Here is a 15,069-nt window from a genome sequence, read left to right as displayed (position 1 = left end):
CAACATGATGAAACCCTGTCTCTACTAAAAATAAAAAAAATTAGCCAGGTGTGGTGGTGCACGTCTGTAATCCTAGCTACTTGGGAGGCTGAGGCAGGAGAATCGCTTGAATCCAGTAGGCAGAGGTTGCAGTGAGCCGAGATCGTACCACTGCACTCCAGCCTGGGCAACAGAGCGAGACTCTGTCTCAAAACAAAAAAACAAAAAGCTGAGTAAAATATCAGTTCTCAGTATTAAATGTCAGACACACACTTTGAATAAACACTATTTTTTTTTATTATTATTATTTTGAGACAGAGTCTTGATCTGTTGCCGATGCTAGAGTACAGTGGCATGATCTCGGCTCTCTGCAACCTCCGCCTTCCGGTTCAAGTGATTCTTCTCCCTCAGCCTCCCGAGTGGCTGGGATTACAGGTGCCTGGCTAATTTTTGTATTTTTAGTAGATATGGGATTTCACCATGTTGGCCAGACTGGTCTTGAAATCTTGACCTTATGATCCACCCTCCTCAGCCTCCCAAAGTGCTGGAATTACAGTGTGAGCCACTGCACCTGGCCCACTGTTTATATTAATATATGAAGTTTTTATTGTGATGAAAGAGCTTGTTTCTTTCTTCTTAATCTAAGTTGTATTGATGACTGTACTCCTCCTGGGGGATAATTTGTATGTAAATTATTTCTTTGTTGGTTTTCTCCTTCCTGCCTTCTGACCACCCTTCCATCCTTCACACAGATTTTTTTTTTAACATGGGATCTGCCAGGGTGTAACACAGAGATATTTTCATGGGATCAGAAGTATACATTTTAAAGCAGCTTAATTTAGTTCAGGGTTTTCATTTTTTGCCTTTATCTGCAATGAATCTGGATAAAAGTAAAAGATGTACTGTGCGTGCATTCTTTCTCCTCCTTCCCTCCCTCCCTCCCTCTCTCCCTTCCTTCCTTCCTTCCTTTTTTGAGACAGAGTCTCTCTTTGTCACCCAGGCTGTGGTGCAGTGACACAATCTCAGCTCACTACAGCCTCAACCTCCAGGACTCAAGTCATTCTCCCACCTCAGCCTGCTGAGTGCGTGGGACTATAGGCATACACCATGCTTGGCTAATTTTTGTATTTTTTGTAGAGATGGGTTTCACCATTTTGCCTAGGCTGGTCTCGAACTTCTAGGCTGAAGTGATCCTCCTGCCTTCACCTCCCAAAGTGCTTGGATTGCAGGTGTGAGCCACCGCACCCTGCCTGTGATACTGTGTTTTCAAAGTTTGTATTAAATGCTTCATTATAGCCATTTTCAATAATTTATCCTGTCAAGTTATAATTACAGTTATTTTTTAGTGAAAGGAAAAAGGAATTCTGGAAGCCCAAATTTCCTATACATGAATTCTTTTTTTTTTTTTTTTTTTTTTGAGACAGGGTGTTGCTCTGTCATTCACGCTAGCCTCAACCAACCTATGAGGCTCAGTTGATTTCCCCCGACCTCAGCCTCCTGAGTAACTGGAGCTACAGGCATATGCCACCATGCCCATCTAACTTCTAAAATTTTTTTGTAGCAATGTCATCTCACTGTGTTGCCCAGGCTGCTCTTGAACTCCTGGACTCAAGTGATCCTGCTGCCTTGGCTCCCCAAAGTGCTGGGATTACAAGTATGAGCCACCACACCCAGCCATGTGTGAATATTTTTTTAATAGAAAATACAATTCAAAACATTCTATGAAATGTGTTAATTTGTAGAAACACTATTTTTCTAGGTTTCTAACTTGCATTTTTACCCTTATAATTTATTTGCTACTGAAAAACATGTTAAATTGCTTTCTTGCCTGGAAGTACTAGGATTATTTTTTGTTTTTGAGAGACAGGAGCTAACTCACTCTGTCACTCAGGTTGTAGTGTGGTTGTGCAATCATTGATTACTGTAACCTTGAACTCATGGGCTCAAGTGATTCTCCCACGTCAGCCTCCCACCACAGCCTCCCAAGTGAACATCACCACACCTAGCTAATTATTTTATTTCATTTATTTGTTTGCTTGTTTATTTATTTATTTGAGATGGAGTCTCTGTCACCCAAGCTGGAGTACAGTGGCGTGATCTCAGCTCACTGCAACCTCCGCCTCCCAGGTTCAGGCGATTCTCCTGCCTCAGTCTCTCAAGTAGTTGGGATTACAGGCATCTGCCACCACGTCTGGCTAATTTTTGTATTTTTAGTAGAGATGGTCACCATGTTGACCAGGCCGATCTCAAACTCCTGACCTCAAGTGATGCTCCCGCCTCGGCCTCCCAAAGTGCTGGGATTACAGGCGTGAGTTACCATGCCTGGCCTATTTGTTTATTTTTATTTATTTTATTTATTTTTATTTTTTGAGTTGGAGTCTCGCTCTGTCAACCCAGGCTGGAGTGCAGTGGCGCAATCTTAGCTCATCACAACCTATGCCTCCCGGGTTCAGACCATTCTCCTGCCTCAGCCTCCCGAGTAGCTGGGATTACAGGTGCGTGCCACCACGCCCAGCTATTTTTTATATTTTGAGTAGAGATGGGGTTTCACCATGTTGGCTGGGCTGATCTTGAACTTGTGACCTCGTGACCCACCCACCTTGGCCTCCCAAAGTGCTGGGATTACAGGCATGAGCCACCGCGCCCTGCCTATTTGTTTATTTGTTTATTTTTAATATTTTATTTATTTAATTTTTTTGAGACAGGGTCTCACTCTGTTGCCCAGGCTGGAGTGTAGTGGCACCCTCATGGCCCACTACAGCCATGATCTCCCAGGCTGAAGAGATCCTTTCACCTCAGCCTCCCTGATACCTGGGAATATAGGCATTGGTCACCCATGCCTAGCTAATTCGTTTTTATTTTTTTAGAGACGAGGTCTCCCTATGTTGCTTAGGCTGGTCTTGAACTCCTGGGCTCTAGTGATCCTCCTGCCTTAGCCTCCCAAAATGTTGGGATTACAGGTATGAGCCACTGCACCTGGCCTATTTTATTTTTTTGTAGAGATGGGGTCTTGCTGTGTTGCCCAAGGTGGTCTTGACCTCTTGTCCTCAAGTGATCCTCCTGCTTTGGCCTCCCAAAGTGCTGGGATTACAGGTGTGAGCCACCGTGTCTGACCATCTACATAAATTTTTTTTTTCTTTTTTCTTTTTTTTTTGGAGACGGGGTTTTGTTCTGTCACCCAGGCTGGAGTGCGGTGGCGCAGTCTTGGCTCACTGCAGTCCCTGCCTCCTGGGCTCAGACAGTACTCTCACCTCAGTCTCCTTAGTAGCTAGGACTGCAAGTGCATACCACCACGCCTGGCTCATTTGTTTTTTTTTTTTTGAGATGGAGTCTCACTCTGTCACCCAGGCTGGAGTGCAGTGACACAATCTCAGCTCACTGCAACTTTACCTCCTGGGTTCAAGCAGTTCTCCTGCCTCAGCTTCCTGAGTAGCTGGACTACAGGCACGCACCACCATGCCCGGCTAAATTTTTTTTGTATTTTTAGTAGAGACGACGTTTCACCTTGTTGGTCAGGCGGGTCTGGAACTCCTGACCTCATATGATCTGCCCGCCTCAACCTCCCAAAGTGCTAGGATTACAGGCATGAGCCACCACACCCGGCCTCTTGTGTTTTTTGTATAGATGGGTTTATCCAGCCTGGTGTCAAACTCCTGGGCTCAAGCATCTGCCTGCTCAGCCTCCCAAAGTGTTGGGATTACAGGCATGAGCCATCATGCCTGGCACCTGTATAAATTTTAAAAATTACAATTGAGTAACAATTAAAATGATTGTAAAAATAAGTTATAAAAATAAATGCTTACATTTTATTACATTTTTGGGCTTTAATTGACAAGATAATTCTGAAGTATCACACACGTTGTAATGTCCTACTGCGTGTGACTGATAATTCATATCACATGTGACTCACCTTGCAAATCTGGTGTAACTGAATTTATACTCTGTTTAATGGAAGGGCCCACTGCTCATGTCTTGAGTATTGTGACATTGTCAAATTGCTGGACAAGTTTCTAAATACTCACAGTTTCTGTGCCCTTCTCATCTTGGACCAGTAACAGGTAGTTTTGCAGTCAAAACTTGAATAGCACTATATACAAATGATTCCATTCAGTTTTTCCCCAGTTATCCCAATAATGTACTTTATAGCTGTATTTCTTGTTCAATCTAAAATCCAGTCTAGAAGTCCAGCGCACTATCCATTGTGCTACGGAGCCACCTCTAAGATCCAATCTGAGATGAAAACCATAATTGGTCTTTTGTTGTTGCTGTTGATTTTGCATTTGGTCTTTTTAAACTCCTTGTACTTAGAACTGTTTTTCATGCCTTTTCTGTATTTCACAGCATTGGTTTTAAGCTTTTTTTTTTTTTTAAGAGTCCGGGCCATTTGTATTGCATAATATCCCTCAATTTGGATTGCTGCATTGTTTATGATGAGCTTCAGATTAATTATGTTAGACAAAAATACTACATTGATGATGCTTCTCATCCATCAAGAGACTCAACATTGATGGGGATAAGTTAGGCCACCAGTATCTTAAGACAGTACCTTTGCGGCCGGGCGCGGTGGTTCATGCCTGTATTCCCAGCACTTTGGGAGGCCGAGGCAGGCGGATCATGGGGTCAGGAGATCGAGACCATCCTGGCTAACACGGTGAAACCCCTTCTCTACTAAAAATACAAAAAATTAGCCGGGTGCAGTGGCGGGTGCCTGTAGGAGGCTGAGGCAGGACAATGGCGTGAACCCGGGAGGCGGAGCTTGCAGTGAGCCGAGATCGTGCCACTGCACTCCAGCCTGGGCGACAGAGCAAGACTCCGTCTCAAAGAAAAAAAAAAAAAAAAGACAGTACCTTCCAGAATTCTTCATTGTAAGGCAGCCTTTTCCTTGGTAATTAGTTGTTTTCGGGATCCATAAATAATAATAATAATAATTACTATTATTATTTTGAGACACGGTCTTACTCTGTTGCCCAGGCTGGAGTGCAGTGGTGCGATCTCAGCTCACTGCAACCTCCGCCTCCTGGGTTCAAGCGATTCTCCTGCCTCAGCCTCCCGAGTAGCTGGGATTACAGGCACCTGCCACTGCGCCCAGCCAAGTTTTTTATTTTTAGTAAAGACAGGGTTTCATCATGTTGGCCAGGCTGGTCTCCAACTCCTGACCTCAAATGATCCGCCCACTTCGGCCTCCCAAAGTGCTGGGATTACAGGTGTGAGCCACCATGCCTGGCCCCATAAATAATTATTGATGATATGAATTAGTAATATATTTTACTTCCTGAAATTATTCTGGAAGCTGTTGAGTTGTACATCCAGTAGGGGACCAGCAGAACGCTGACAGTATAAACTTCTAATAGTTTGAAAGTCCTATAAAAATAATATAGAAAGTATATTAATGTACCATTAGGAATATAGGTTTAAAAGTTTTTTGAAGTCTTTTTTGGCTTGAATTATTTTCTATGTGTTATGCAGACTATCTAAGAAAGATTTATTTATAACTTCACTAGTGGCCCTCACATAGAGTGTACAAAAAGCTGGTAAATAACTGTTGCTGTAAGAAGTCATTAGGCCAGGCGCAGTGGCACATGCCTGTAATCCTGGCACTTTGGGAGGCTGAGGCAGGAGGACTGCTTGAGTACTGGAGTTGAAGACCAGCCTGGGCAACATGGAGAAACTCCATTTCTACAAAAAATATAAAAATTAGCCAGTCATTGTGGTGTGTGTCTGTAGACCCAGCTATTCGGGAGGCTGAAGTAGGAGTGTCCCTTGAGACCAGGAGGCAGAGGTTGCTGTGTGCCGAGATCGTGCCACTGAACTCCAGCCTGGGTGACAGAGTGAGACCCTGTCTCAAAAAAAGTCATAAATTTTCGGTCAAATTAAGTGTTGTGGACTTGTTAGTAAATACTATTATAGTTGTGTGCCGCAAATTTCCTATTTCATTTTTGAAAACAAGTGGATGGTAATTTTAAATGTCCTTGATGGGTATTCAGGGCGTCTGCTGTTTTCTCAGTTTGTCAGAAGAGGGCAGCACCATGTCTATAAAAAACAAAACAAAGAAATGAGTATGGAAGCCCTTTTTTCATATGAATTACATACTGTCACATACATTTTATATTTCAAAATGATACATGCTTATTACTTTAAAAATCATATGTTACAGAGATATATAATATGTATAAAATGAAAAGTGAAAGTTCTGTAACTCCCTTCCCCTAAAGAAAACAAAAACCCTGTTAATAGTGGGCATGTTGACAGGATTTTTTTTAACTTAATTTATTTATACTTAAATTTAGGCATTGTAAGGAATTCTCATAAGGGGACTTACGAGATCTGAATTTTCATTGATAACAGATACAAATCTGTTGTATGGATTTGAGCATATCTTTTAATTTCTTCATGTCATTATTCTCCTTTTTGTCTCTGTATCAAGTTAAGAGCATTACTACATCTTTAAGAAATGTGAGAAGAGCTGGTGATGACAGGAAGGAATTTGTAGGTCTAAGTGTAAGGTAGTGTTAGCACAAAGTTAGTCTTCGGTTTTCTAACTGTATTTTAATGTTAAATTTTGGGCTTTGGTCATTTCATTTTGCTTTTGTCCCTACTTGAAAAATGTTTAGCTTATTAACCTAGGGGAATGGGGGAGTATAGTATTTTGTATTCTGCCCTATCACATAACCAGCTGAGCCAGTTAGCTCAGACTTTCCTAAATGATTCACCTTTTGGAAAAAACCAGTCATGGAAAGTTTCTGCCCAAATAAAGACTTTCAGGAAGTTCTGAGCAAGTGAAAATAAAGTTAAAATGGAATTTCTGTTGAGAACACTTGAATTAACTATTACTAATAATAGGCCTTTTCCTGTCAGAGTTCACTCTTGTGCGTTAGTGGTGGTCTATAATTTAACTGTTCTCCTACTTGAAGATATTTTGATACTTGAATCCCTTATTGCTTGTTAAAAGTGGAGTTGTTCTAGGCATACTGTCAATGAAGAGTAATCTGTAATATTACTTGGTGTCAATTACTAAAGTTCCTGAGATAAATATACCAGTGTTTCCTAGTGAATATAGATAGGACTTTGGCACTAAGAAATTATGAGAGATACTCCCACAGTTTATACTTTTTCCATGCTGCTTTTATGCCACTTACTATATATCATGTATTATCATGACTTGCTTTCATGGTTGGCTGTTCTGCTGAACTGTGAGCTCCTTAAGAACAAAGGCCATGCCATATTTTTTTTATATGTTCAACATCTAACAGTGCTTGGATCTAGGTTGCTTTTCAGAAAATGTTGACCTAATTGTCTTAGGTGACTCTTTCCAGGTTTGTCATTTCCATAAAGGTAGTAAAAAACAAAACCAAACATGCATTACCTAGAGGCTACTTTTCCTTAAGCTATCACTTAGGCCATTTGATTTCATCTTCTCTATCACCAACATTCTGAAACTTCACAGTGATTTGCCTTGATGTGAATCTTTTTTTTATTTTTTTGAGACGGAGTCGCATCTTGTCGCCCAGACTGGAGTGCAGTGGCGCTATCTCAGCTCACTGCAACCTCTGCCTCCTGGGTTCAAACGAATCTCCTGGCTCAGTCTCCCAAGCAGCTGGGATTACAGGCACCTGCTACCACGCCCAGCTAATTTTCTTTTTTTTTTTGAGATGGAGTCTTATTTTGTTGCCCAGGGTGGAGTGCAGTGGTGCAGTCTTGGCTCACTGCAAGCTCCATCTCCCTGGTTCACGCCATTCGCCTGCCTCACCCTCCCGAGTAGCAGGGACTACAGGCGCTCGCCACCAAGCCTGGCTAATATTTTGTATTTTTAGTAGAGACGGGGTTTCACCGTGTTAGCCAGGATGGTCTTGATTTCCTGACCTCATGATCCACCCACCTCGGCCTCCCAAAGTGCTGGGATTACATGCGTGAGCCACCGCACCCAGCCAATTTTTGTATTTTTTAATAGAGACAGGGGTTCACCTTGTTGCCAGGCTGGTCTGGAACTCCTGACCTCACAATCTGCTCACCTCGGCCTCCCAAAGTGCTGGGATTACAGGTGTGAGCCACTGCGTCCAGCCGGATGCTTTTAAATTAGCTGCATCCAGTGTTCTATGGCTCTTTTTATGGAAGCCTATCCTTCACTTCTAGGACATTTTCTGTTATTGTTGACAACTTCCCCCTATTTTCTGTTTTTGTGAGATTCATATTAGTAGAATTGATATGACAGGCCAGGGCAGGCTAGGCTGAGGTAACAAACTCAGCAACTCAGTAGCATAATACAGTACATTATTTTTTACTGGTATAAAGTCCAATATGAGTTTCGTAGCACTCCATCTTGTAACTCAGTTGTACAGAACACCTAGGCTTCAGGATTGCTCTGGCAAAGGAAGAATGAATACATAGATTTTCATGTAATTCCTCTTTTTTTCAGAATGGACTTCAGCCATGCCTTTTGAGTCTGGAACTTCCGTGGTTTTCATTTCTCCAGAGTAATGGGTTCTGCTGGATTGGGGATGGGGTAGAGCAGTAGCCTGTGGTATGAGGTGCTGCTGAAGGGGATCTGGGGACTAGCTGCTCCTGATGGAGAATTCCAACTGGTTTTAGCCCTATTCCTTTCCTCTGCCTCGAAAGGTTCCTGGTATCTCAATTTAGTGAGCCTTTCTAGGGTACTTTAGTACACATTGGCTTGCCTGTTTTTGGCCATTCCACATGGCTGTAGGCTTAGGAGATCAGAGAAAACAAAAACCAAAGCCAGTTATTACTTGTCTACTTGCTTTCTACCTTCTTTTTTGTTTTGGTTTGTTTTTTGTTTTGAGACAGGGTCTCACTCTGTTGCCTAGGCTATATAGTTCCACGATAATAGCTCACTGTAACCTTGAACTCCTGGCTTCAAGCGATCCTTCTGCTTCAGCCTCCCAAGCATCTAGGACTAGAGGTGCACGCCATGATGCCTGGCTGATTTTTTTTTTTTTTTGAGATGGAGTTTTGCTCTTATTGACCAGGCTGGAGTGCAATGGCACGATCTCGGCTCACCGCAACCTCCACCTCCTGGGTTCAAGCAATTCTGCTGCCTCAGCCTCCCAAGCAGCTGGGATTACAGGCATGTGCCACCACCACTGGCTAATTTTGTATTTTTGGTAGAGATGGGGTTTCTCCATGTTGATCAGGCTGGTCTCGAACTCCCAACCTCAGGTGATCCGCCTGCCTCGGCCTCCCAAAATGCTGGGATTATAGGCGTTAGCCACCGCGCCCAGCCGATTTTAAAAAAATTTTTGTAGAGTTAGGGTCTTGCCATGTTGCCCAGGGCTCAAGTAATCCTCCCGCCCTTGGCCTCCCAAAGTGCTGGAATTACAGGCCCGAGCTACTGCACCTGGCTGCTTTCTACTGTCAGAAAATTTGGGCTGGGCACAGTGGCTCATGCCTGTAATCCCAGCACTGGGAGGCCAAGGCAGGAGGACCACTTGAGCCCAGGAGTTTGAATCCAGCCCGGGCAACATGGTGAGACTCTGTCTTTAAAGCAAAAAAAAGAAGAAGAAAATTCTGTTGGCATCCCTTTTCTGTTATACTTCTTCTCATTATCCTTGTGTAGTTTCATCTTTTTAAATTTATTTGCCACTATTTAGTAGGGTTTTGGCAGGACTGGAATAAAGCATGTGTTCAGATTACTATATGTAAGTGGCAGTTTCTACTTGTTCTTCATTAGCTGGTCTGCCCCAGATTCTACCCAGAGCAAGGAAATTTAAAGGTACCCTTTCTAGTTTAGTACTCCAGAACCCTGCATTAAGCCTGAGATTTGGATGTGGGTTTATTTTGGTTATTTTTACAACAGTGTAAGAAAGCACCTCAAAATTTAGTGGCTTTAAAAAATAATTGTTTTATTATAATTTCTCTTGGTTCCAGGGGTGGCTGGGCTCAGCTAGGCAGTTCTTACTCAGGGTCTCTTGTACAGTTGTAATCAGACAGTGGCTAAGTGTGGAACCACTTCACAGGTTTTCTTTTTTTTTTGAGACGGAGTCTCGCTCTGTCTCCCAGGCTGGAGTGCAGTGGCATGATTTCGGCTCACTGCAAGCTCCACCTCCCGGGTTCCCACTATTCTCCTGCCTCAGCCTCCCGAGTAGCTGGGACTACAGGCGCCCGCCACCACGCCTGGCTAATTTTTTTTGTATTTTTTAGTAGAGACAGGGTTTCACCGTGTTAGCCAGGATGGTCTCGATCTCCTGACCTCGTGATCTGCCCGCCTCAGCCTCCCAAAGTGCTGGGATTACAGGCATGACCACCGCGCCCAGCCTTCACAGGTTTTCTTACTCCCACGTCTGATGCCACAGCTGGGAAGGCTCAAACACCCAGGGGTTGGTACAGGCTTCTCAGACGTCTGTTTCTGTGTGATCTTCCCATATGATCTCTCCAACATAGTGGCTGCAGAGTAGCCAGACTTCTTTTGTGGTAACTTGGAGTTTCAAAGGTGCATTCTTGAGAGAGACAGACACAGGGACAGACAGACAGACAGAGCATGCCAGGTGGAAGCATGCCAGGTGGAAGCTGTATTATCTTTTATTTGCTAGCCTGTGGAAGTCATGTTGTGCCACTTCCACAGAACTCTCTGAGTTGAGACAGCCATGAAGGCCCATTCACTTTCAAGGGGTGATGACACAGACTCCCCCTCTAACTGGGGTAGTATCAGGGTTCTGGAAGAGCGTGTGGGGATGGGAAATTTGTGGCAACCATCTTTGGAATATACTGTCTGCTATAGGGTTCTCTATAGCATTGCTGCTTAATCTCAGGATAGCCTTGAATAAGTAACACAACCTTATATTTCAGTTTTCTTACTCACAAAATGTAAATGTGTCAGTCAGCTCTTGCTACAGTAGTGCTGTGTAGCACACCATTCCAAAACTCAGTGATATACAATGATAAGCATTTACTTGTTGCCCGTGTGCCTCTGAGTATCTGAGATTGAGTGATTTAGACTCGGCTCAGCTAAGCTCCAAGCTGCTTGTTTGTTGGGTTCAGGTCTACAGCATGTGTCTTTCTGCCATCTTGGACCAGCAGCCAGATGGGGTGTATTCTCCTTATGACTCAAGGGATGAATTCAAGGGGCAAGAGAAACAGCACAAACATGTTTAAGCTTCTCTTCCTCTCAGATCAGCTAATACTTCATTGCCCTTTGTAGCAAGTCGTGTATCCAAGCTCAGCATCAGTGGAGTAGGGAAGGATTTGTTTTGTTTTGTTCTTTTATTTTTATTTATTTACTTATTTTTTGAGACGGAGTCTCGCTGTCGCCCAGGCTGGAGTGCAGTGGCGGGATCTCGGCTGACGGCAACCTCCACCTCCTGGGTTCATGAGGTTCTCCTGCCTCAGCCTCCTGAGTAGCTAGGATACAGGTGTACCTGCCACTATGCCCGGCTAATTTTTTTTACTTTTTTAAGTAGAGACAGGGTTTCACCATGTTGGCCTGGCTGGTCTCGAACTCCTGACCTCATAATCTGCCCGCCTCAGCCTCCCAAAATGCTGGGATTACAGGCGTGAGCCACTGCCCCCGGCCTGTTGTTTTCTTTTTGAGAAGGAGTCTTGCTCTGTTGTCAGGGCTGGAGTGCAGTGATGCTATCTCGGCTCACTGCAACCTCTGCCTCCCAGGTTCAAGTGATTCAGCCTCCTAAGTAGCTGGGGTTACAGGCATGCACCACCACACTCAGTTAATTTTTGTATTTTTAGTAGAGATGGGGTTTCATCATGTTGGCCAGGCTGGTCTCGAACTCCTGACCTCAAATGATCTGCCCACTTTGGCCTCCCAAAATTCTGGGATTACAGGCATGAGCCACTGTACCTGGCCTGGTTTTAAAACAAAAAAACGCTGGGCGCGGTGGCTCACGCCTGTAATCCCAGCACTTTGGGAGGCCAAGGCAGGCAGATCACAAGGTCAGGAGATCAAGACCATCCTGGCTAACACGATGAAACCCCATCTCTACTAAAAATACAAAAAAATTAGCTGGGCGTGGTGGCGGGCACCCGTAGTCCCAGCTGCTTGGGAGGCTGAGGCAGGAGAATGGCATGAACCCAGGAGGCAGAGGTTGCAGTGAGCTGAGATTGCACCACTGCACTCCAGCCTAGGCGACAGAGCGAGACTCTGTCTCAAATGAAAACAAACAAACAAAAAACAAGAAAAAACTTCTTAGAGGGCTACAAAAGAGGCCACTGAGGCTGGCCATAATAGACTGCATTTAAACAAAATTCCTCAGGTGTTTTTGTTAACCTGGAAAGCCTGGGCAGGGATTAAACATTTCTCCTTCTCTCTTTATCTGAATTCTCAGGTACCATAAATACCTTTATTTGAGCCTTTAGGACTCTGTTTTAGTGAAGATAATTTTTTCAGATTTGAAGTTAGACAAAATTCTCAGTCATTTTGCTTTCGTCCATTCCCAAATTATTGCTAATTTAGCCAGTTTTTGTTTCATCTTTGGGTTGTTTTGGATATAAAACAGGAGCCTTCTGCAGAGTCTTCCCAATTCATTTATTTATTTTTGAGACAGAGTCTCGCTCTGTTGCCCAGGCTGGAGTGCAGTGGTGTGGTCTCAGCTCACGGCAACCTCCACCTCCTGGGTTCAGGCAATTCTCCTGCCTTAGCCTCCCGAGTAGCTGGGATTACAGGCGCCTGCCACTATGCCTGGCTAATTTTTTGTATTTTTAGTAGAGACAGGGTTTCACCATGTTGGCCAGGCTGGTCTCAAACTCCTGACTTCGTGGTCCGCCTGCCTTAGCCTCCCAAAGTGCTGGGATTACAGGCGTGGGCCACCGTGCCTGGTCTCCTCAATTTTTTTTTTTTTAACTCTTGTTTTTCTCCTTGAAATAGTGCCAACCTAGGCATTATTTCCTAATTCTATAACCTATATTCCCAGTATTCCATCTCCCCATCTCAGCTTTCAAGGCTGAGTGCTAATCTGCATGTGGGGTGCAGTGTGAGGGCCTTTTTCATCCTTCACATCAGTAAACCAGCATGGAGATTTAGTATTGACTGCTGCAGTGTGTTTCATGCTGAGAAGTCATGGAGGGGAGATGGACTGCATTTAAACAACATTCCTCAGGTGTTTTTGTTAACCTGGAAAGCCTAGGCAGGGATTAAACATTTCTCCTTCTCTGTTTATCTGAATTCTCAGGTACCATAAACACCTTTATTTGAACCTTTAGGACTCAGTTTTAGTGAAGATAATTGTTTCAGATTTGAAATTAGACAAAATTCTCAGTCATGTTGCTTTCGTCCATTCCCAAATTATTGCTAATTTAGCCAGTTTTAGGGGATTTTGTTTCATCTTTGGGTTGTTATAGGGTGATAAAATTTATACACATTGTTGTTTCATTTGTTAATTTTAGTGAGGGAAAATTTTTTTTATTTTTTTAATTTTTTTGAGACGGTATCTCGTGCTGTTGCCCAGGCTGGAGTGCAGTGGCGTGATCTCGGCTCACTGCAACCTCTGCCTCCCGGGTTCAAGTGATTCTCCTGCCTCAGCCTCCCGAGTAGCTGGGACTACAGGCGCCCGCCGCCACGCCCAGCTAATTTTTATATTTTTAATAGAGACGGGATTTCACCATGTTGGCCAGGATAGTTTCGATCTCTTGACCTTGTGATCCGCCTGCCTCGGCCTCCCAAAGTGCTGGGATTACAGGCGTGAGCCACCACGCCCGGCTGGGCAAATGTCTTTATTGAAAGTTGTAGTAAACTTTTATCATAATGCTGAGCGTCCAGAATTTATTGAAAGCCGAGTGGATCTTTTTCTAGTTGTCTTCCCTTTTCTAGCTTGTTTCTTTCTCTTTATTCTTCTTGTAAGCTTTATGTCTTTTTCCTTGGCACAGGGTAACTAAGGAAGTGGATGCTACATCTAAAGAGGCCAAATCCTTCTTCAAGCAGAATGAGAAGGAAAAACCACAGGCTAATGTTCCTTCAGCTCTGCCATCACTCCCTGCCGGGTCAGGGTGAGTATTTGAGTCTCACTCCCTGATGTACTTGGCACGTTGGAGAAGCTTTCAGTGCAAATACCTGCTTTCGCTGCAGATCAGACTCCTTGCCTGAGAGAGAGAATTATGATGCTGCTTTGCCTTTGCTGCAATATTTACCAGAATGGAAGATGCAAAGGAAAATTAGCCATAACTTTCTGAGGAGGATTGCTTGAACCCAGGAGTTTGTGACCAGCCTGGGCAATACAGTAAGACCCTGTCTCTTAAAAAAAAAAAAATTAGCTGGGCATGGTGGCTTGCACCTGTGTCCTAGCTACTGTGGAGGCTGAGGCAGGAGGATCACTTGAGCCCAGAAGGTTGAGGCTGCAGTGAGCCGTGACTGTGCCGCTGCACTCCAGCCTGGGTGACAGAGAGATCCTGTCTCTTAAAAAAAAAAAAAAAAAAAGGAAGAAAATTAGTTGTAGCTTTCTTATTGGTTGCCAGCCTAAAAGAAGTCCTAGTTTATAGTATTGAACACAAAGCTGAACATGTAAATTTTACATTTAAAAATAATACTTTTCAAATGAAAATATCAGCCTTCTTCAGAACTTTTCATGAAGATTTGCGATGAACACTCACTCCCATCCTCTGTGATCTTAGAGGAACATAAAAAGATCAAAGATGATTTACAAATAGTTTTCTTAACGCATTGTCAGGAACTTAATGGTTTTCCTCCCTTCATATTTTTCCTATTACTTGAGTTATTTTTAGCTGAAGGCTAGAATTCTTTCTTTTTGGAAGAAGTAAAAATTCTTTTCTTAACCTAAATGTGAGAAGTAAAGTATTACAGTAAATCAGAGAGGCTTAAGACTGTTGCCACAGGGAAGTAAACATAGACCCATACAATGGATACATGGATAGCCCTGACTACCCACCTGACTCCTGTGGGGAGTTCTGCATAGTCTCCTACACTGGCTTCTGTGCCCCTTCAGTCAGATATTGTCCCCTCTTCCTTCCCTCCTGGAGCATACCTGTCATTGCTATGAGCAGTAAAGTTTTGTTTCACATTTTTTTTTTTTTTGAGATGGAGTCTCGCTCTGTCACCCAGGCTGCAGTGCAGTGGCGCAATCTCGGCTCACTGCAAGCTCCGCCTCCCGGGTTCATGTGATTCTTCTGCCTCAG

The 15,069-nt window shown here is 43.7% G+C and overlaps 1 protein-coding gene across 1 annotated transcript in view; it reads left to right on the top strand.

Moving 5' to 3' along the window:
* Positions 1-15,069, top strand: part of CFDP1 (craniofacial development protein 1) — a 138,950-nt gene that overhangs the window by 24,821 nt on the left and 99,060 nt on the right. The window contains exon 5 of the mRNA XM_004058001.5: positions 13,807-13,926. Within this exon, the coding sequence (XP_004058049.3) occupies positions 13,807-13,926 (120 nt within the window). The remainder of the gene's footprint in view (positions 1-13,806; positions 13,927-15,069) is intronic.

This window comes from Gorilla gorilla, chromosome 18 (genome assembly GCF_029281585.2).
Source record: "Gorilla gorilla gorilla isolate KB3781 chromosome 18, NHGRI_mGorGor1-v2.1_pri, whole genome shotgun sequence".
NCBI classification, from domain to species: Eukaryota; Metazoa; Chordata; class Mammalia; order Primates; family Hominidae; genus Gorilla; species Gorilla gorilla.
The sequence above is the reverse complement of the archived record's forward strand: the minus strand, read 5'-3'. Positions and strand labels throughout refer to the sequence as shown.